The sequence below is a fragment of the Platichthys flesus genome, chromosome 23, assembly GCF_949316205.1.
Source record: "Platichthys flesus chromosome 23, fPlaFle2.1, whole genome shotgun sequence".
Lineage (NCBI taxonomy): Eukaryota > Metazoa > Chordata > Actinopteri > Pleuronectiformes > Pleuronectidae > Platichthys > Platichthys flesus.
In genome coordinates, this window is record NC_084967.1 from 5,404,694 (window position 1) to 5,427,664 (window position 22,971).

Consider the following 22,971-nt stretch of genomic DNA (forward strand, 5'->3'; position numbering starts at 1 on the left):
TGGTTTTCACTGTGTATGATTGGATGATGAGAACAAAAAAGCTATGTCTACAGCTGCTGCATGAGATCTTTGTTTCACACCTTGGCTGTAGGTGGAGGTCTGCTTTCAGTAAATCAGAACAACGTGACAGAACAACCTTTTGTGGTAAATGTGCTTTCAGTTTGACATTGAGAAGCACCGATGGCTGCTGTCAGTCCTAATGTTAAATGTGTCACTGTCACCTTGTCAGCCTATTCCAGTCTCTCTTTCTATCTTCGTCTTACACTCTGTGTGTGTGCATGTGCGAGTGTGTGTGTGTGTGTTTGAATATATGCTTGGTGGAGCTAAGCTGACACAGTTGTACAGGTTCATGCTGGAGGAATTGCTATGATTGTTGCTGCAGGTAACGGCAAGCAAGGACTGCCTGATAGTCAAACATCGACATACACACACACACACCTATACACACAAATACAGTTCAGTGTGTGAACTCAGCTGCTAGATTATTCACAAGCTTACTTCCTCCAATCAAATGAACTACACACCTTCTTGCTGTGCTGTGTTGTGTTATGGTGCTGTGCATGTGTATTTGTGTGCAACTGCATGTACATTAGCCTATTTATTAGTCCATTCTGCCTTCAGTCACATGCTAGGCTCTCTCTCTCTCTCTCTCTCTCACACAACCAAACACACACACACACACACACACACACTTCTGACCTTTTTCATCATTTCAGTTCAGCTTCATTTTTTCCTTCCCACCATTCAGACACAGTATTCAGCATGAATGAAAACAGTCCGAGCTGTGTATCAATGAACATGATGTACAAGTCATTTCTTCACTAATGCATTCCTAATTTTTCGGTTTATTATTATAACTCCTAACTGTTGACTAGATCGTATCTGTCATTTATTTTGTTAGATATATCTGTATTAACGAGATAAAGTGGAAGTGGTATGACTTCACTGGTTAGCAAAGAAAAACGTCAATCAATGAGCCGTGACCATCATATTGATATATTATCCCCTTATAAAGTTAGAAAATGGTTACATATTTAGACATCTGGCAGTCGGAGTCACATTAACCCTCAATTTAAAGACGTGTCCACTAACATGGAGGAGGCAGGGTTTATGACCTATACTGCAGCCAGCCACCAGGGTTCGATCAAGACCTCTTGGGTTTATTGATAGTGTACAGTTTTGAACAGCTATATTTAAATAATACATACACACAAACATTCGTAGTGTGTATGAGAAAGCTTGAGAGCTTTGTGCAAGTGTGGCTTTTTGTTCTCAATGGATGCTCATCCATGTATGTGCCAGTCTCTCTTTTTTTTTTTTCTTTCAGGGTAATGAATGAAAAGCTTCAAGTGTGTGTGTGTGTTTGTGTGTGTGTGTGTGTGAGTGAAGCGACAATACAAACAGCATGGCTGACTTGTAATATCTGGCTTTGACGTCATCTGAACCTGGAACAGCCATTATCAGTGCAAACAGATGAGTCTGTGCACGTGTGTGTGTGTGTGTGTGTGTGTGTGTGTGTGTGTGTGTGTGTGTGTGTGTGTGTGTGTGTGTGTGTGTGTGTGTGTGTGTGTGTGTGTGTGTGTGTGTGTGTGTGTGTGTGTGTGTGTGTGTGTGTGTGTGTGTGTGTGTGTGTGTGTGTGTGTGTGTGTGTGTGTGTGTGTGATGCAGCCGAATTGATCTCATTGGTTGGCTGACTGTCCACTTTGATCACCAGGGGCAACCAGCTGTATGATCACTTGTCACTGTAAAAGATGTGCGGTGCGAGGGGAGAGACAAAGAGAGAATGATAGAGAGAGGGAGGCAGTGAGGGAGAAGAGGAGGAAATGAAGGTGAGAAGAAAAGGAGATTCTCACTGAGAAGTGTGAGAAAAACACCAAGAGCAAGCTCCACAGGAGAGGAATCGACAACCAGCTTTACTGCATGTGTGTGTACCACTGTGATGGTGGGCTGGTGTTTTTTTTAATACCAGTCCCCCTTGTGGCCGACGGGGCTGCTTGTCAAATGTGCTCTGGTCTGAAGTGCTCGAGGGCTTTCTGCACGCCAGCACACTATTGATGCGACAGAGAGCTCATTCACAACAGCTGCCTTCCGCTCCAATGAGCAGAAGACACTTACAGCAAAAATGCACAAACCAAAGTGCACCCAGATGAAACTATGAATGAATTCAAACTTCAGTATTTACAAGAGGCGGCAGGTGTGATGAAGTTGTAGTTTGAAAAGCAACCAACACTATTTTCCTAAGGAGGAAGGTTTGTTAGACGGACAGATGGATATTAATTCATCTGCGGGTTCTGAACGAGTCTTGACTGAAAGAAAAACTAAAAAAAATCTAAAATGAAGACCTTGATGGATATTAGAAGGAAATGATAAATCAGGAGAACAATCCACCAATACTTTCTTTCCATCTTTTTACAAATCTTTTTTTAAAGATTCTTTTAAATTTTGCCTATAATGACACAACGTTCTGCCAGAAATTGGGGATGGAAAGTGAGGAAGATACTCAGCAAAGGCCCGGGTCGAAAAGGAACCCAAGGTCGATTACTAAAAGTGGGAACAAGGGTCTCTGCTTGTGTGACACATTTGTCCTTTTCAAAGTCCAGTCCCCATGTTGTTTATATAGAAAATGCATTTGTGCCCATCTGAGCACCCATAGGTGTGTTGATCTTTAAATGAGCTGTGTTCAAACACATTGTGGTCTTGAGGTAGTGAAAAGCAAGTGATCAATGAAAACCTATTCTGAAGTCAGTGGTGCAGTGTTTCCCTGTTATTTGAAGAAGCATCGCACAAAACAGCAATATGCAGCTGCCTGAATGAACACAAAATACTCATAGACTCTGCTTGTTACACAAACAGATGGGGTGCTCGCGTCTTTCTTTCTGACTACCTGCCAGTCCTGCCATCATGATAACGCTCCGTCAAGGTGCAAGCACATCTAGCTTTTAATGGGAAAGGGAGATGCCACTCCATTCGGTTTACTGCGTGTTTCACCCAAAACACACCCATAACTAAAAGGAGTTATTCTAGAGCTGTGGAGCCCTGGACGTACATTTTGTCTCGGCCTTAAGTTCTAAGTCTGGGACTCATATGCTCACATGGGACTACAAGGTCAGAAATATAGACAGCAGAAAGGCCATAACAGAATCCTTAATTAGATTGCGTTTTGCAGTTACAGGGTCTGTGAGCATCATAAATTTGGATTTGTTTCAGCTGCAGACAGGATGATTGTTGAGCAGGAAGAGATAAAGAGAGAGAACAAGGAGGGGAGGGGAGGGAGAAGCGATAAGGACGGAGAGATTTTTACTCTAATGTAACATCAGTGAAGCTGAAGACAGATCGGCACCCGAGTCGACGCTCGGTTCAGGCAGATTAACTCGCAATAGGTTCATCTTCATTCATCACCGTGCTTCTCTTCCTGACGCACACACGTACACAAACATACACACACACACACACACGGACACACACACTCCTACGGGAACTGAGATACTTCACCGAATTTCAATTTCCAATTATTTTGCCGAATAATGTTTCCAAGATTGTTATCAAGTTTTATGATGCGTGAAGCAAAAATTCTAAATTACTTTCAACCTTAGCTGTCGTTCTAGGTGAATAAATACAGAATCGCTGATGTCCTTCCCTTGGCTGATCCAATCACGTTAACAATGCAATTCCATTACCAATTTTCTGCATATTAGGATCAGCAGAGACAAACTGCACCTGTTGGAAATGGAGTCTAAACGGTCAAATTACTGCATTTTTTAACAGAGTTAAATCTTGATTATCATTGACAATGTTATTGTTTTTTACCGAAAGCACAAATGACAATAACAGTTTACATTCTTTAAAGAGAATTTCTGTTCAGGTTGTTTGAGGTACAACAACTGACCAGCTGCGGTTCAACAACACAAGACTGATGCTTAGCCTCGACTTATGGATGAAACATTTTCTAATTTATGTCTTTGCTTCTTTTGTATATGAATTCAGTTTAAAATAACAATACAACTTTACGTAGCATATTTAAAAAAAACTGTCTCACACTCATGGATACATGGAATGCAGTAAAAATCTCTGAAAAGTATTTAATTGGATATTAGATATTAGATATTTAATTAAATTACAATCAAACAGTATTTTTACATGTAATAACGTACGTCATGATTCATGAGCCTGTTTGACTAACTTAAGGTGTGCAGGATTAAAAATGGCAAATTTTATGTGAAACTAATAAGATACATCATAACCAGGGATGGGTACTGTTAACAAATTAATGATAGTACTATTGTGCCTCTGTCTACTGGTATGTGAAGGACATTCATGAGATACTGCTCTAGTTTCAGCCACAGGCAACTGACTGAGTTGCACCTGTGACAATGAACTCTGCCCACATTTTTTAAATGTTTTAGTTCTCTCTGCCAGTGCCATCAAGAGCAGGGTGTGTGTGTGTGTGTAGGTGGGAGAGAGAGAGAGATGCCTCTGCCCCTCTCACACAAGCTCCAAAAGAGAGAGATCTGTCCTCTGGATTGGTGATGGTGAGAATGCATCCTAGATGAATGTCGTAACAGGAAATGGAATTGTGTTCATGAGCTGAAAGGCACTAACGTCTGTAACAATTCATGCCAGGTGCCAGTTTAGTACAGGGCTTTGTTGCTAAATCCTGATTGGTGTACAGAACTATGTGACAACTATTTCCCACTGAGCTCTAGTCGAATCAAGCGAGTGAATAGAGCGCAGATTGAAACAAAATACCCAAATCTCTTGTGACTCACGTGACTTTTTGTTGGTGTGTGTTCACAGAGGAGCCTTTTCAGAGGTGGTCCTGGCCCAGGAGAAGCTGACCGGCCGGATGTTTGCGGTGAAGTGCATCCCCAAAAAGGCCCTGAAGGGGAAGGAGAGCAGCATCGAGAATGAGATCGCTGTGCTGAGGAAGTGAGTGCTGTGACACACACAAACACAAATACACACAAATACACACAAATGAACATGAGCCTCCTAATTCCTGGTTACCGGGGAAACTGTGCGTTCTCTCTTCCTCTCTCTTCCACGCATCACGACCCCCCCCCCCGGGTCACGATCCACAGCCCACCTACCACGCATCCATACACATGCACACATCACGACTCAGACTATTGTGTTTTTTCAAAACAGCTGAGCAATATCAACTAGAAGAACCAGAGACTGTCTTCTTCAATGACGTGGAAGGAGAATGTGAATGGTCGGGTCCATTGAGATAAAAAGTCAGGGCTGCACTGACGGGAGGAGGAGTCCTGTAGTTTGCCTGATTTAGTCACCTTCTTATTGGAGAAAGAGAAATACTACATGAGGTTAGAGTAAACAAAACAACCCTTCACCACTTGGCGAACAGAAGGTGAAACTTACTTGTTTCTGAACCATCAAATATCCGATACTCAAGAAATATCTCTCCATGGTTACTCTTACGGTATTGCTATGGCAACCTTTTTTTATGTACTTTTAGATGTAACTGGATATTTTGTATACCATCTTTTCCATGTACCTAAGGGCAACAGGCATTTTATGCCATTTACACACCAGGGATGCACTGTGAAGATAGAAGAAGAAGTCAAGGTATAGTAGCTGGAATGATTCAGTTAGAAGAGCAGAGGTGATGTGAAATTCTTCCTCAACAATCATGATGAGGCTGATGTTTAATACCGAACAGAAGGCGGGGAAGGTCTGACATGTTGTGTGCCATAGTAACAGAGTGTGTTGTCTTTTACTGTTTGGACTTCAACAGGAAACAAATGTCAATCCAATCAGTGGAAGCAAATAAGGCAATTGCCTCGGGTCCTGAGCTGAGAGGGGGCCCCAGGCCCCGCCCGCACAGTTTGACCTCATAGTCTCTTATCTTTCACTCTTTATGGAAATACGCAAAGGTTGCAGTTCAGAGTTCATCGAAATTCAACTTCAAGAGAAGCCATGCAAATTTGCTGAGCCACAGGAAGCAAATGAATTATTCGCCGCCATGCTCTCACAGATTGGAAGTGAGCGGGAGGCAAAGGTTTGTCGTGGCTACAATCTCATACGTGTGACCCTGCCCTTATTCTCTGTTGTGACCTCTATGCATGTGCATGGGCATCCCTGTTACCACCATAGATTGAATTAATTATGTGGGAAAGGCTGGTTGAAGACTTGCATGTATCCATCATGTACTGTTTTCTCGGGGGGGGTTCAGTTAAGTTCTAATGTAAGTCTGCCAGATCCCTTTTGCATAGGGCCCCCAAAGTCTCTTGACATGCTACTGACTGGAAATCCCCAGAAACCACACTTGTCATCCAACTCAGAACTTCTCACTTAACACTGTAAAACAGAGAAATTCACTCACACGTTAGAAATATCCAGGTAAGTATTCATTACTCAACCCATCAGTCAAATATATCTTTCACATTGAACAGCCACCAGGAGTCATATCACTATTATTTGAATGGCAGCTATAGTTGCCAGCTGTCGACCGCCAGAGCTCCTGTGCTGGCTGGAAGCCATAGAAACGTCCTCCTGCAGGTGAGCAGATGTTAATGGGGATGAATGAGCTACTGTGTTTGGATTCATTTTGCAGCGTTGAACAATGATCCATGGGAATAATTAGTCAGCACAGCTGGTTAACATACAAGGGGAATAAAGTTCACCTGATCCAAGCAAAACTTTCAAAGGAAAAATAAACTACGATGACACGGTTACACAGACATTTCAAACTGTTCCTGCTTGCTGCGACATTAAGGATGTGTCACGCCATTAAAGTAATACATTTGTTAATTTGGCTGTAGTGTGTAACATTGGAGAAAATTAGAACGGCTTCCAATAATGAGGGAGAGAGTCGCTGTAGACAAATGAGGGTCATTATTGGGAACAAATGAGAGCATCTCCTGGCAGACTGGCAGTCTCCATCAAACCCCACAGTGTGAGACACCAGGTCCTGTTGATTCAACTGCAGCAGAGACATTGCGCTGCACTTCTCAGAATTGATGTTGGACATTTCTTCTACATTCAGCCTGTGAGCATCATTGCCATGAATATAGAATTCTGTGATGTGCACATAGGCTCAATTTCAACGCTTTTCCCGGCATTGAACTGTCTTGTTTATTTTCTGTTCAACTTTATCAATTTATCAACTTATATTTTCCATCCGTCCCTTAAGTACACCACTTATACTTTTGAGGGGCACATAGGAAGCTAGAGCCAGTGCATCACAGGGCCATCATACACAGACAAACAACCATCCATACTCACACTCAAAAAAAAACACTCAAACTGCCGAACAGGGATTTCAACAAGGAACCTTCTTGCCAACCACAGCACCACTGAGCAGCCTGTTTTTTTTAATAAAATATACAAATAAAATCACCATACATTGTAGCCTTCAGCTTTGTTGCGCAGTAACAGTGGACATGTGCAGCCTAAATCCATGAATGATGAGAACTACAGTAACTGCAGCACAAAGCCTGTAATGTTTGAGAGGGTTTTTCTGAATGCTCCCTGACTCTACTCTGCCATTACACTCAGGCGGTTTGCTGCCAGCCCGTCATTATCCCAGGCAAGGGCTTAAATGCACACACATTATCTTTCAACTGCACGCCTGTGCGTGCGTGTGTGTTAGTGTGTGTGTGTGTGCGTGTGTGTGTGTGTGAGAATGAGTCACGTCTCAGCTCAGCGGTTCATCGCCTGCCTCCCGTCGCAGAGATCATACGCTCCATAATAAGTGTTAGATGCTCACCTGTGCACCTGCTGTGTGTGTGTGTGTGTGTGTGTGTGTGTGTGTGTCTTGGTGTGTGTGTGTGTGTGTGTGTGTGTGAGAAAGACCAGGGGGAATTACCTCTGTTCACAATGTAAAAGATGATTAGCCCACAGAGAAAATCAATCAACATACGAGATGTGATAACAAATAACACACCTACACAAGCTCACACACAAGGAGGTGGAAACACCCTCATCACAGCGCTGTAACCATGGAGAGAAAACTGAGCAGAGAGGAGGTAGAAAGATGAAAATTAAATAAGTTGCTGCTCAAATACCTGGAAATTTGTGCGAGGAGCAAATGAGAAATATGGTTTGACTGTCAAAGCTTTCAGGTTCTTCTCATTGTCCTCATCCTGTGTCAACAAGTCTTAATCTGCGAATGCAATTTCCCGGCCGTTGCTTTTCATCAATGAAGAATGCAGCAGGAGATTTTCTGGTTCAGACGTGTTCACAAAAACAGGAAAATGTCCCTAACATTAAGTTTCACATTGTATATGTCTTAGGAATGTCATCAACACCTTTTATTTGCTCGCTGTAACATTTTCCTGATGTACTCCCATTTGGGCTCAGTCAATAACCGGAGGAATTATTTTCCATTGGGGAACTGAAGTGAGCTTTTTTTTTAACCGTGGAACAAACCTTGTCAGGTCCATTTAGTAACTTTTCTGCTGCTTTTGATCTGCTGCTTTCTGATTTGGGAATTGTCTTGACCTTTTTATGCAAAGTGCCTTGAGATAAGGTATATTACAAATTTAATTGGATTGATCAAATCATCAGATAAAAATGCACGAATCTGAGTGAGTTCCTTTTTTTGATTTGAAATGAACGTCAATATTTTCACAACTATTGGCCAGACACTGTTTTTGCTGATGAACTTCATGTAATGTGAAGAAAGCTCTTGAACAGCCATTAAATGGACATAAAGGTGATGCTGCCTTGTCGAGAGGGAATTCAAGAATTCATCTTTATTATAATAATAAACCTGACAAAAGCTTGACTGGAGCAGAAGGAAGCAAATCTATTGAGCATCAAAAGCAAATTAAAGCTCCAGAGAAATACTAAACGGTGTATCACATTCCAACCTTATTTTTCTTCTCCTCCCTGCACTAAAAGAAAAGACCTAATCTGTACAGGGTAGTCTGGATTATGAGTTCACACTGGGTAAAACACTGCCAGAGCATTATGCTGGATTATCAGTTTATCAACGTAAAAAAAACAAAGTTGTTGCAGTTCATTAGGATTAAGAGTCATGTAGTTCTGTTAATGGTTTATTGTGTGTGTGACTTAAACCTGCTGCAGTTTAATAATCCCGACTAATGGTTTTGTGCTTCACAGGATCAAGCACGAGAACATCGTGGCCCTGGAGGACATCTACGAGAGTCCCGACCACCTCTACCTGATAATGCAGCTGTGAGTGGAAGTTTTTATTTTTCCTCCTTCGCCCTCTACAGTGAGCTCCATGCTGACATTTTACATATCACACACATAGTTCAGTTCTCTTGTTTGAAGGAGCACCACTCAACCTTTGCAAAATCTCTTCTCTGGGACTGGAGGGAGCTTTTCAAAGTTTGAAAGTCGTCACAATTATAAGTTGGAAACTCATTTCAATTTCATTCCAGTTCCTTTTTTGATCGTGTTTCCCCCTCTGTTGGAAACAGGCAATGAGTGAAGGGGATGTTAAGTTGTTTAAAATGCAAAACTCAATTTTTTTGCTTGAGAATATTTATTTTGTGTTAAATCTGGTTTTCAAATATTTACATGTACCTCATCACTGTCTTTTTCACACTTTCATTCCTATTCTGCTGCCCACCAATCAATGCATGCACACACATGCACAGACACATTGTACACTTCAGTGACTGTGCTGAGCTGACAACACGCCACACGCTAACTCACACACATGCACACAAAAGCCCACCTGTCCTCCCAAACTGAACCCTCTTTTATATCACTACCATCTCTGCTTTGATGGTCAGCCCTAGAGTGAACCAGGATCGTCCGCAGTTCACCCATGGGTGCCCCTCTAGCCTCCTCTGCAAGGTTAGTGCTGCTTACATAAGTGCAGAGGTTGGTCTGGGAGCTTGGCATTGGTGCTGGAAACATTTCAGTAAAGTTCAGGTGGAAGTCATGGCTGTGGATTACACAACAGCGGCTATGTTTACAAGCTGGTGTCAGCAGATTATCTCTTCACCTTCCACATGTATTTGAATCCTTCAATTTCCAGGACAACCCTGCTCAAAACACAGGAAACTAGAGTACTGCAAACCTACCAAACCTTCTGTACCTTTAATACAGGGAAGGCTCTAGTTAGTGCACTATGAGAGTATTTTAGTTACTTTTAAATGGCAATAAACAGTCAATGTATATTTCTACTTTATATGTATGCCATTATTTTTTAACTGTGGTGTTGCTTTTGTAAATGGAACAATGATTTCCACAAAGCAAGTCTAGTTAATCAATGATAACGTTTTCATGAACTGACTGTAGAATTAGACAGAATCACATGATATCGGTCAGTGTACATCGAAAATGTATACAGTATATGTGTCTCAGGAACAATTAGATCAGTCTCCAGTTATTAAAATAAGATTCAGTATATTATTAATCAATAATTCTTCATCTAATTTATTTCCTAATTTCAAAGTTAAATTAACGTTAGACAGTTTACATGCACGTTTTATCTATGTACTGAGCTAGTTAATTGTATTTGTTTTGATCTGCTTCTGGATTTCATAGACTGTATATAAAGATGGATTTCTCCATTTCCTCCCACTATCCAGAAATGAAGCTTATTTATCCTGGATCGTTTACATAAGCGGTATTCTAAGATAGCACATTCATACAGTTTACCAGCAGCAGGTTGTGGCTTACAATAAAGCACGAACCAATTGATGCTTTGTTTAGTAGTTAAACAAACATTCCACGGACACTACAATAATCTAAAGTAAAGAGGAAACCTGGGAAGCTCTCTGTTTTTTCAGCAGTTTGTTGACATCAGTCATCTACTGTCACTGCAGCAGCTTGTCGTGCTGTGGTTGTAGTGACATTCACCTTGAAGTGGATAGGCTGATGGGGTAGACATGTTTACTAAATAGGTTACTGTGACATAGTTATGTCAGACCTCATCTGATTATGGACGCTTGACCTGACAGCGCTGATATTTAATGGTATTTATGTTCAGCAGCAGGCCAAGTGGTTCATGCAGTAGTGACCTTCTCTATCCGGGTTACGGTGCGAGTCTCGGGAAATGTCTCGGACATTAAGTGGGTTTCAATCAGGAGAGACTTCAAGCAAATTGTTATTGCCGTTACCTACTATACCGACTTAATAGCTAATCCTCCAATTGTGTGCTATCTTATTTGTTCTGGCTACAACTTTGCAGGTTATAATATTCTTACCCCAAATTAAAGAGCTCTCATCTTCCAAAAAATACAGAAAACAGATTAGATCAAAAATGTCTTTCAAGTAAGAGTTAATACTTTAACAGTAGCATAAGAAGCACAGTCATAAAGTCAGTGAAATGATTCAGAAAGGTCAGTTACATAGTTATATAAGTAAGCCAACATTAAAATTAGCTGACATATGCTACAGATTATGTTGAATTCAGATGAAACTCTTCAGTTTTAAGAGAAATAATCAAATATTTCTACTATAGCTACTGTGAATTAACTAACTGGAATAATTATGATATATGGCAAGTCACAACAAGCAGAATAATCCTATCTGTTCTTTTCAGAGAGAAAAAATTGTAAATTAAGAATCCCATTCAGCCTCTCACAGAGCTGAAGTTTTCTAACATGCCTGCTGAGAAGTGTGTTACGTGACCTGAAATCCCTGTGTTGGCCCGACTCCCGTCAGAGGTCCTTCTCTGATTAAGCTGTTTACCCACAGTGGTAACCTTGGGATTGACCTTCCTGTTGTCATGAATAAACCTGATCACACAGTATTTCTGTTTACCAGACGACTGCTTGTTATGTTTATTGGGTTTCTTTGCATTTGAAGGAATCAGTGATCCCCATTTAGACAATTTACTGGGAAATAAAGTTAAGGATTTCACACAGAGGCTTACAGCTAATGTTAGACGTTCGCGCCACATCACTCAACAGTTCTAGGTGAAGGTTTCAGATCATGACTGACAAATAAAAGAGATTGCTGCAGAAGTTAAAGTCTTAATTACATTTTCACTTTCTCGAGAAACAGGATCTCAGCACTTAATGGTAGCTATTGCTCTCACTGCTGCAGTTAATGTGTCTCTGGGTAACTGGGTGGATTTTATTGGAAATACTCTATGCACAGTCAGTAAATCATCCTCCAGAGAGGTTCTGGCTGCTCAATCTGTTGTTTTACTTTGGTTCTTTCACAGTCTTTCTTAATTAAACGTAACATAACTTGCTTTGAGAAGAAATGAGGTCGTGAATTTTCACAAAAGGTGGCAGAGACACCTCACCGCTGCTCCCTCCACCTCCTCTACACCTCCCTCTATCCATTTCTCACTAACCACCCCCCGCATAGTGCGTTCGCTCCACTCACACCTTGCCTCCATCGCCGTCACCTCTTTGTTTTTCTTTTTTTTGCTCACTTGAAATTTTCTTTTTCCTCCATTTAATTCCCTGGCACCATCATCTCATTGAATCTGGGTTTGTTGCCATAGTTCCTGGGTCAAAGGTTACGTCTGAGTTGTAAACAACCTTGAGAATGCAGCAGGAAGTATTGTGAGCTTTACACATTTGATGAGAGGTTTTGAAATACCTCAAAATTTGAAATGGCAAGTAGCTTCATCTCAATTCACTGTGTCAATCATAGACTGTAAATAAAGATGCACGGCAGCTCCCGGACATTGATGACAAATCATCCTGATCGCCCCCTGGTGGCTGGTGCAGTATAGGTCACAAAGCCCACCTCCTTCATGTTAGTAGGTGGGACAGGAATCAAAGTAGGAAGTCTAGGTACACTTTAAAATACTTTTTTCTCACAGATGGGTTCTGTTATTTTAGGTAGTTCTCATCACAATGATATGTTGATTTTTCATATACTTTTGGCATTAGTTATTTGATATTTTAAAAATGGTGTGGAAGTCAAAACGTCATGATTGACAGCTGAGACCGACTTCCAATTGGTCGAGCATGTGTATGACATCAGAAGAACAAGATGGTGGCTCCCATGTGCAGGATATTATAGCTTCATTTTTGTAGCAAGAGGAGATGCATCGTCCCTGTTAATATGGAGTTTATGATCCTCATGTTATCATGAAGATAACACAATTCACTTAATAATGACATGTCATCAGAGCAGAAGCTTATTTTGCATGTGCACAATAAGTAAACAACACACATACTGCACACTGTATGTGAGTGTGATTAAAGGAAGACATGACGTTATAAACAATTTGTTTTTTCTTTGAATAATGAGCTTAAATTCACCAGCTGACCTAAGACATGTCCTCTAATGAGCTAACATTGCTTAATGTTTCCTGAATGTGAAAGTAAGCAACTGTGCACAAGCTGGTTCAACTTCAAAGGGCAATATGTCAGCGTTGTGTTTACAGCTTGTAGTGCTGCTGGAGGAAGACAAACTGAAGGCTAAATCTGTTCTGTGTGTGCTCGGTGGGTAAATAGACAAATGTGAATGTGTTCTTCAAAACAACCTGATAAGATGATAACAAGTAAGTTATTGTGTTAATTGGCTGTTGCTAATCTAAACGCATCATTAATGGTATACGTTTTATTTTTGCTTTGTTGTGTTTACAGTGTTTTGTTTTTTTAACCTAGGGAAATCAAGGTTGTTTAAAGCTACCCCATTTTATATGAAGAGACAGCGAGTCAGAGGGTGAAGTGTTTTACTTTGGAGAGGATACTGAAATATTAAAGGCTGTATTTTTCACTCTCTCTTTTGATCTGACCTGAGAGCTGCAGGCTGTTTTTCTTTAATAAGCAGAAGCCTCATAACTGTACGACTGATCTTTTTTAACTCTAATCATCTGTGTCCATCATATCTTGCAAAACGTTTCCCGCAAAACTGTGTTTTACGCAAGCACAAATTCAGAAATTCAAATGACTGCTGTAATAAATAATGTTATAATTAGCTAGAATTATGTGCATTTATTGAGACGTCAAGTATTTTTTTTTTCAACAGACAGAAATCCCATTCAGGGACACGGCTTTTTCAAAATGTTCTGTGTAATTGCCGAGTGGTCGATCGATGCCGTCTGCCGGCGTTTCCTTCACTCCCATTCATCACAGCTTGTCTTGCGTAACCTCAACCACAGGGAGGCAATCAGTCCGCGCAGCTATGAAAATCAATGCAATCAAGTGCAACGAGGGCTTTATATGGACGTGGCTTATGCTGTGAATTGCATATTTGTAACTGATAAAACACTTACAGTTGAGAGACAATCTGGCATTCGTCAAGAAGAAAGTAGGTGAGGACAAGCATGTCATTACGGTGACTCATCATCAAAGCTCAGGACATGTCTGTTTCCATTTTAATTATGAAATATAGTTCTGAGTGCGACTCCACTTCGGTTCCTGCTGGGTTGATAGGACGCCTCTCTGACAGCTTTTTATTTGTTGACCATAATTGTCCTTTGACTGCAGAGGTATCATCATCACTATATTTCTATCACTATAAATAACAGTTTTTTGAATATCAGTTTTGCTTTTTTGCCTCCAAAGAACATCAATGCAAAATACTGGAGTTTATTGGTAATTTTTAAGGGAAGACGGAGGCTGATTTGCTCTTGAGTTTTTACACAAGCCCCCAAACACTGCATGTTGACTCTATATTGTTATCTGATGGACTGTACCATTGTAGAAAATCGAGTTTTCAAAATTTGATTGCAACCAAATTATAATTAGAGGCCATGCGTCTGAAAGAACTATATGTCTCTCTCATGATGGTTCTGTTACAACTAATGACCTCCTGCTTAGGGCGTGTATGCTGATGTTGTATGTGCCCCAACCCTTCTGCTATCAGGGTGCCCCACTACTCCACTTTTCTTTAAGGTTCTATTAAATTCATGACGGTATCAATATGTTCTCAAAAGACTGATTGGCATTTTGGATAATGTATGTACACAAGTCAACAAAACGTATAACATCATACATGTCAAACTAGGTCTATATTATGGTGCAAGCTTCTTATTTTTAAGGTAAATGACCAAATCAGATGTTACCTAAACATTAAGTTATTGTTGAATTGCTGCCATGCTGTGTTAATCAGGTTATATTTAGACAGCTTAGGAGTTCAGTACAATTAGTATAATTAGAGTGTTAACATGACCCTTTCCGCAGTTTTACCTTGATCTGATATAAGTGGTAAATTCAACAGACACGAGGTGTAAGTGCAGGCATGTAAACAGTTGGGATTTCCTCCGGATCACCTCAACAGCTTGATGTGGCTCCAGGCTCCTCACCCACCCTGTGCTGTGATTAGTTAGTCTGGTCCTAAGACTGCAATGAACCAGTGAACAGCATACACACACGTACAGTTGAAATGAAGGCTTAGTAGAGATAGATGGAGATACATGAGGCAACATTAACACTTGAAGATACATGTATTCATCCTTTGACTCTGCGACCAGGAAAAGGCCCCATGTTTTACACCTTTCTGGGATTTAATTAGAGCTATTGGGAATTAAAAAGGTAAACAAATTGCAGCATTAGTAAAAACATTAGTAATACAACATTTCTGCTGGTTTTTAGACCGTTGTTTTAACTGAAGCCTCTGTGGCTTAGTGGAACACTCAAACCTGCGCCCCTCAGGGACACCGGGGCTTAGCACATGATCAATGACTTGCTCTGATTACATCAGACACAACTGGGGCTCGTTCACTCTCAAATCGTTTTGCACCACTTTGCCACAGTGGAAAAACATGTTTTGCTGGAAATGGTGTGAAAGGGGCTCTGAGGTATATTTTCTCTCGTCTGGTGGGTGTGTCAGAGGTGTTGCTCAACCAGCAGCAAGGTGTGTACAAACCCAAACACCATCCAAACATGGCTCCTTGTGTATCTGTGGTAACGAGGCACAGATATGACAGCCAGGGGTGTGAGCGGCTGCATGGACACCTGTGAGAGTGAGACATTCTCAACTGTACTTTCTGTGTACAGACACAAGTCAGAATGAAACGTCTTCTCCCAGGTTTAGTTTCACTGCACATTTTCATCCAACGTGATTCGAATTTTGATCCGTTCTATTGCTCTAAATGTCCACACAATGTGCATCCTGTTGTTATTGGTGAACAGTGACTGAGAGTAGTGTGTATCAATGTAGTCAGAGAAGTTTGAACCAAATTAAGTCTTGTTATTATTCCTGAAGTGCAGGTATGACGTTATATCTCTCTGAGCCGATGAACAACAGGTGTCGAGGATGCTCTGCTAAATCACTCGCTTATCATCAGCACTATGTATTGTCACAGAGCAACTCTTCATCATGAGCAATTGTCAGCAGTAAAGTGCTTATTCTATGTTTCTTCATTCTGTTGTGAAATGTGTGTCATGCATACATTTCAGACTCACAATTTGCACTCATATAAAATGACGATGGATGAATATTCTATATTAAATAGGAAGCGATATCAAACCTGAGACATTAAACAAATGATCAGGTAACTGAGGCCTTTGAGCTTCTTACTCTTCAATGTTTTGTTTTTATAAAAAAATTACATTTTATATTAGTTAAATAAATGGAGGTAATTTGGAAAGCCTTTGGCCTCAAGCTGCATGTTGTATGTGTGACACTGCACACTGTTTTGTAAATCATGTTTCTCTTTGTGTATGTGTATATATATTTACGTGTGAATGTGTTATCTTTCTTTAATATGTTTGTGTGTGTGTGTGTGTGTGTTTGCCCTTGGATCTGTGTGCTTGTGCATGTGTGGGTGCTCCTGTCTGATTGCCATAGTCTCCTTATGCAAACACTTATGTAACCATGCAGCCTGGTGGCTGATCTCCCTTTTGCTGTGTGTGTCAATGTGTGTAAGTGTGTGTGTGTGTATGTATGTGTGTTTAGTCCTTTCTTGTCATTCCCAGACATGACTGCCTCTGAAACCAAACTAACCGCTGCCCTCTTTGAAGAGAGAGAGAGGATTAGCAATTAATTCTGAACTCTTTTTTTCAGAAACTTCATTAGGGTTTAACTTCCACTGGCTTTAATCTGATCTGTCGCCGTGACGACGCCCCACAGATAGACCAGGCGGCTGTGTGTGTGTGTGTGTGTGTGTGCGTGTGAGCATATTTGCCTTTGTACGTTAATGGTGTGTTGTATGTTCGTGTTTGGGGCCATTGGTACAGCATTAATATAGAGTGTATATATAGAGAAAACAACACGGTAGTTTGATTACTGCTGCCCATACTAGCATTACTACTTGTAATATTATATTTCTCCTCCCAATTGCAAGTAGTTCATGTGTAATGCCTATGAAACAACATCATAATTTTTAGATTGTCATGTTTGATCTGAAGGAGGAGCTACCCTCCAGCAGGTGGAGCTATGGGCCTGTACAGTAACTGATGAGCCAGACCTCATTTGTACATTCTAAATGTACTTTATACCTGAACAAGTTAATTCATGTGGTCTGCAGTCATAAAAACTGAAACCCACTTTTGAAGCAATCTGCCAGAGTGGGAGAAATGCAACTTCAATGTTTTCTTGGGTCAAATGTAAGTTTTCCTTTTTTTTCTGAGGTGACTGATTTCAATACATCTGCTTCTTCACACCTGCTTTCCTCCTTTCAACAACAACTTTAACATTTAAAAGTACTTGCCACTATGGGTCATAATTCCTTTCACACATAATCTGCAAATCGTCTAAGATTCGCCTGAGAAGCTTTCTGATTACTGTGTTGCTCCGATATTAGTGGAATTGAATTTCCAAAGCCAAGGAACATGTCTGAGAATGAGAACACAAAGGAGGTGGATTTCACGCCACTGAAAGATTTGGACTTGAGTCTTTAAAATGCAAAATAGCCTCGTCTTTAAAGCTCACAGAGACACAGGTACACACACTCGCCTGCCTTTCCTGTCTCTTCTTGCTCTTACTTCTTCACCATCGCTCCTCCCTGAACCTTCAATCTGCTGGCGCGGCAGTTCTGGAAAATAACATGCATCCAAAAATAATAAAGAAAAAGAGAGATTACATATTGATCAAAGATTAATTGTAAATATTATTACATTTGACAAGTGTACACCAGTCAGAGAGAAATCCATGCAAGGAAAGAAAACTTTGTGTAGGGGAATGTGTTCTTTTTTCAAAACATTTTGAAAAATAACATGGAGCTTCTACAAGGTATAGTAAACACCGCAGGTAATATAATGTGTGTGTGGGCGTGTCTGGTAGCACATGGTTCGCAGCTTCCACTCTTGGCTGGAAACATCTACAGCTCATAAACATACTTCTTATTCTACAGGGTGTCTGGTGGCGAGCTGTTCGACCGGATCGTGGAAAAGGGTTTCTACACGGAGAAGGATGCGAGCACACTGATCCGACAAGTCCTGGACGCGGTTAACTACCTGCACAAGATGGGCGTCGTGCACCGAGATCTAAAGGTACTGTAACACAAACACACTCGTCCCTGAGCGCAGAGACACACTCTCGCTCTCCGCTGCCACATTTCAAATACACGCTAGCTCTCATTCTCACTTGGCAGCCCCTGATTTACTGCAGCAATAAAGGCAGTGGCCTTGACACATGCAGTGCATCATGGGTCAGCGTGGCGTGTGCCGGCTGTTGGAATAGAGCGGATTGGATAAAGCGGCCTCCATAAAAGATACAAGTGTACAATGACATTGAAAAGTGGCAGCGTGATGCTTTCTTTCTTAAAGTTTAACTCATATCAAAACTGCTCAGTTTATTTCTTTACACAAGACCTGATAACAAATGAGATTTGAAACCGATAAAAATCACAGATATGGAATGAAAACCTTTGATTTTCTCTCTCTCTCTCTCTCTCCAGCCAGAGAACCTGTTGTATTTTAATCCTCAAGATGAGTCCAAGATCATGATCAGTGACTTTGGTCTTTCCAAGATGGAGGGCAGCGGGGACGTCATGTCCACTGCCTGCGGTACTCCAGGATATGTGGGTAAGTTCATCAGTCGTCCCTCTGACAGTCTGGTTCCTCTTCCCCCAAGAATCTCAATGTGGTGTCCTTGAAACCGGTCTCAATCATTGCTGCTACTTAATGCCTGTCAGGTTTTCCATTCACGGCAGATGTGCCAGTGACGGCAGACGTAACTCTCACACTTCAGTCCTTTTTGAAACACTGGGTTTATGATTTCAGATCCAGGAAGATAAAAGTATAGTTCGTCGGCTGAAGGACACAGTTCTTTTTGGAAAAATTTTGGTGCTTCAGCTCCATGAGGTGGTTGGACCGCGATGACCGCAGCATCCTTTTGACAAAATTAGCTGCAGACTCGATTTAAAACAAAAACCTGATGGTTACAAACATGATATGGGGCTAAAAGACTGAGGCTACAGCTGCACATTAAACAAAAACACATCCTCACCAGTTAATGATTCACGTAGAAGACAAATCAGATGTTTTCAGACTAGACTCTGGAAAATGTCCAGAAAATTTGGTCTGCCATTTTTTTCCAGAGTTTGTCTTTCTTATATGAAGAATATAGCATTGGATTGTCTGGGTCAGACACTATCTTTCCAAATCGATGTCTTGTTCTGCGTCTTCTACGTGTACGATACATCTTTTTCTTCCATCCTGAGATATTTGTGTTTTGCGTCCATCACTTATTTGAAACGTCCGCTTGCTAAGTGAGTTTTCCTGTTGTATTCTCACACAGGCTCACTGAGATATTTTACAAGGGGGCCGGCAGGAAAGGTTCCAGAAAATGTCTGGAGTAACTGCGTTCCCACATCCGGCTCCTTCGTATAAGCCTTGTTCAGCTGCACAGCTCCTCCTCATCTGAACCCATTGTTTTCAATTCGTTTTCTGCATCATCTTCAGAATAAGAATCAGATCAGAATCAGAATCAGAAGTATTTTATTGCCAAGTAGGTTTACACCTACAAGGAATTTGCTCTGGTTGTTGGTGCATACAATGAACATGAACATAGAAACATAAAAACGCAATAAATACAACATACATAAGAAAAGCAATAAAAAAATATAAAAACAGTATATATTTACTCACTGTTTACTTCTTATTTACTCACTTTTTTCCAGTATTTATACAAAGTAATATTTATTTTGACATAAACATTTCTGAATAAAGATATATAAAAGTGAAAAGTGAAATGCAAAACAGTGAACAGTGTCAGATTGCAAAATGCAACGTAATGCAGTATAATATAATATGATATTATATTATCTTCACTTTGAACTGTATCATTATGTGTGCGTGTGTGTGTGCATATATGTTTGTGTGTGTGTTTGTGTGGGTAACATAGTCAATATTTGTACCCCTTATACAAATACACACCAATCATGTTTATCACTCTCTGACACACACACAGACCCCTGTCGTACGTGTTAGCGTATTATAATTCACTTATTAGGATCTTCATGCAAATACTATTTTGTGGGGGTTGTAAGGATGCATGTCTTTGTATCAGTTTGTGCAGTCGCTTGTGTATGCAACAATTTCGATCTTTGCACATGTGTGTGTTTGTGGGTGTGCGTTTGCTGTTACAAGAGACAGATGCTCCGATGATCAGCATTGAAAGCACATAGACACACACACACACACACACACAGCCATGGTGCAACACAAACAGACTGGTTGCAGCGTCCAAACTCTCACATAAACCAATCTGTCGTGCAAACACAGACAAACACGATCATACAAAATAACTGTTTTAATTCTAACTTTGTTTGAATTCTGTTTGGTTGCACCAGCTGGGCCTCATTGTGTGGAACAGTTAGAGTTTTCACACGTTATTACATTATCAGCTGCTCACAAACTGCCTGCTGTTATTTGTTTTGGTGTAATAGGACTTTTAAAACTCGGCAGGTACTAATGACTCAGATGTAGACCTGCAGATACACACACACACACACACACACACTCACACTCACATCACCCATTACTTGACTTTAAATGGTCATATCCTTGCATCAATCACCCTGACGCTCCCCTCTAGCTTCCTTCACTTAACCTCTCTCATCCATTCATCCCCATCATCTTGGGCCCCGCTCTCGACCCCCACTCCGCTCAGAGGAGACCAGGGAGGGTCGAGAGGTTTGCTTGGCCACAGGGCCTTTCCACTCCAGACAATGTGTTGCTAAATATAACTGAGGTATAAATAACCATGGAATGTACCAAATTAAAACCAGATCAGAGTGATGGCAATGACATGCTGTGTCTCACCACACTTCAGAAGACCTGCGTCCCTTAGGCCATCGTTGTAACTGAGGCCAGATCACCATACCACAGGAACCTAAATTGAACTTATCTTAATGACAAACAAACTCTAGACAACAAGCTTTAATAAATCAAATGAAATGTGCGCTAAAACATCCAAGAAAAGAAATTCCTGGGTAATGGAGGTGAAGTCATGCTGCTTTACTTCAGTGAAAAGTCCAATCAATTTAGTCATCAAAGAATGTGAACAGTTGTGCCTATTGTCATCATCCTGGCAACATACAATGACTCTCCTCATTAAACCACAGATCTATTGGTTTTGTTGGATTGAATTAAATTTAAGGATTTAATTATAGTATCATGTAATGGAACATGACCAGCCAGAATCTGGGCTGAATCATATTTTATAAAAGTCATGACAGTTCTCCGAAACTCCTTTTTCAGATTCCCGGTGAAGTGGTGGACATGAATGACTCTCAGTCTGAAGCAGCTGCAGGCTCACAATCTACTCTTCATATTGAGGAGTCAGTTTGCTGCAAATGCCAAGAAGTACATTTAGATGTAAAAAGCAATTGATTGATATACCAGTGACTGTGTGTGACTGTCGAGTTAAAACAGCCTCATAGTCATTGAGGCCTAATCATTGGCAGATCCAGGATTTTTCTAAATCTTGTCTACTGTTAGATCGATAGCTTTTAGCAAAAACACGAGAAAAGGAAAAAAAGAAAAACATATATAATCGCTGTGTGAATGTTTGTTATAATGGGTGAAGGTGACTTGCACTGTAAAGCACTTTGAGTGGTCGATTAGACTGGAAAAGCACTATACAAATACAGACCAGTGACTATTTAACTGCAGGTTTGTTACCGTTACCATGATGATAGTGCTCCAGTTTGCTTACTGGTGGCATCTTCCTTTGGCTGAAATTATTGTAACCAGGATAACAGTAGGTTTGAGGACTAATTGGATTTGTGGAGGTTTTTTTGTTGTTGTTTTTTTACTACAATCTGATCAGATGAGCTCATAACAACTCAGCTGGTGGCCCCAACAAAATCATCAGTTTGTTGGGAAGTTACAATAGAAGACCTGCTTAGTCATCGTTTGCTGGAACAGAGATTCAAACATCGTTAACTGAGAATCCAAAGTGGATGAGGTCCCACCCCGTGTTTGACAGGGTATTTGTTGTACAATTAGTACTCGGCAACAGAAAATGAGTGAAAATGAAAAGAAAAATCAGGTCATTACTAATTTAACGATACAAAAACATGAAGTTAACTCTATATCCAAAGAACGTCTTGACCCTACTTTTTGAAGCACGGAACCCCAGACATCATGACCTCAGTGTGTAAAAATGTCCTAATTCTGAATCCAGCAAAACAAGAACACACACAGTCACCTTCATGATGAGTCAGGGCAGATGAAGAAAAACACACTCTCTGATTCAGCGCACGTGTGCAGAGTTTATATTTCGCCCCAGATATGAGTGTAGTGTTTCTTCAAATCGTGTGTGTGTGTGTGTTTGACAAACTCCATCTGGAGCCAGCCATGTGTGTGTGGCGTGAAGTGAGGTGCAGAGGAAGGTCAGACCAGTCCAGTCAGTCAAAGACCTCGGGCAGAGCAAAGCCACAGAGATGACCTGGGTTTAGGTCTGCACAGGTTTCTCTGATGTCAGGTACACATATTTGAAGCCGTGAGAACCTGCACCTCCTGCAGAACATGCCCCCCCCCCCCCATTAAACAGACTGACATGTGATTTTCATTTGCATTCAAGCTCATTAAAACAGCAGCGTTTTCACATAGCAGTCGCACAGGCCTTTTACTAGGTTTCAAGCTGACAAGAAAGTAAACTGCTATTTAAAAGCATAGTTAAACAAGCACCAGGTTTTGGAGTTATATTGCAAGAGGTGTACAC

General features: G+C 40.9%; 1 protein-coding gene across 1 annotated transcript in view; it reads left to right on the forward strand.

Moving 5' to 3' along the window:
- The window catches only part of camk1da (calcium/calmodulin-dependent protein kinase 1Da), a 51,446-nt gene that overhangs the window by 17,520 nt on the left and 10,955 nt on the right, over nucleotides 1-22,971 (forward strand). The window contains exons 2-5 of the mRNA XM_062383052.1: nucleotides 4,795-4,926; nucleotides 9,085-9,159; nucleotides 18,152-18,290; nucleotides 18,698-18,824. Of these exons, the coding sequence (XP_062239036.1) occupies nucleotides 4,795-4,926; nucleotides 9,085-9,159; nucleotides 18,152-18,290; nucleotides 18,698-18,824 (473 nt within the window). The remainder of the gene's footprint in view (nucleotides 1-4,794; nucleotides 4,927-9,084; nucleotides 9,160-18,151; nucleotides 18,291-18,697; nucleotides 18,825-22,971) is intronic.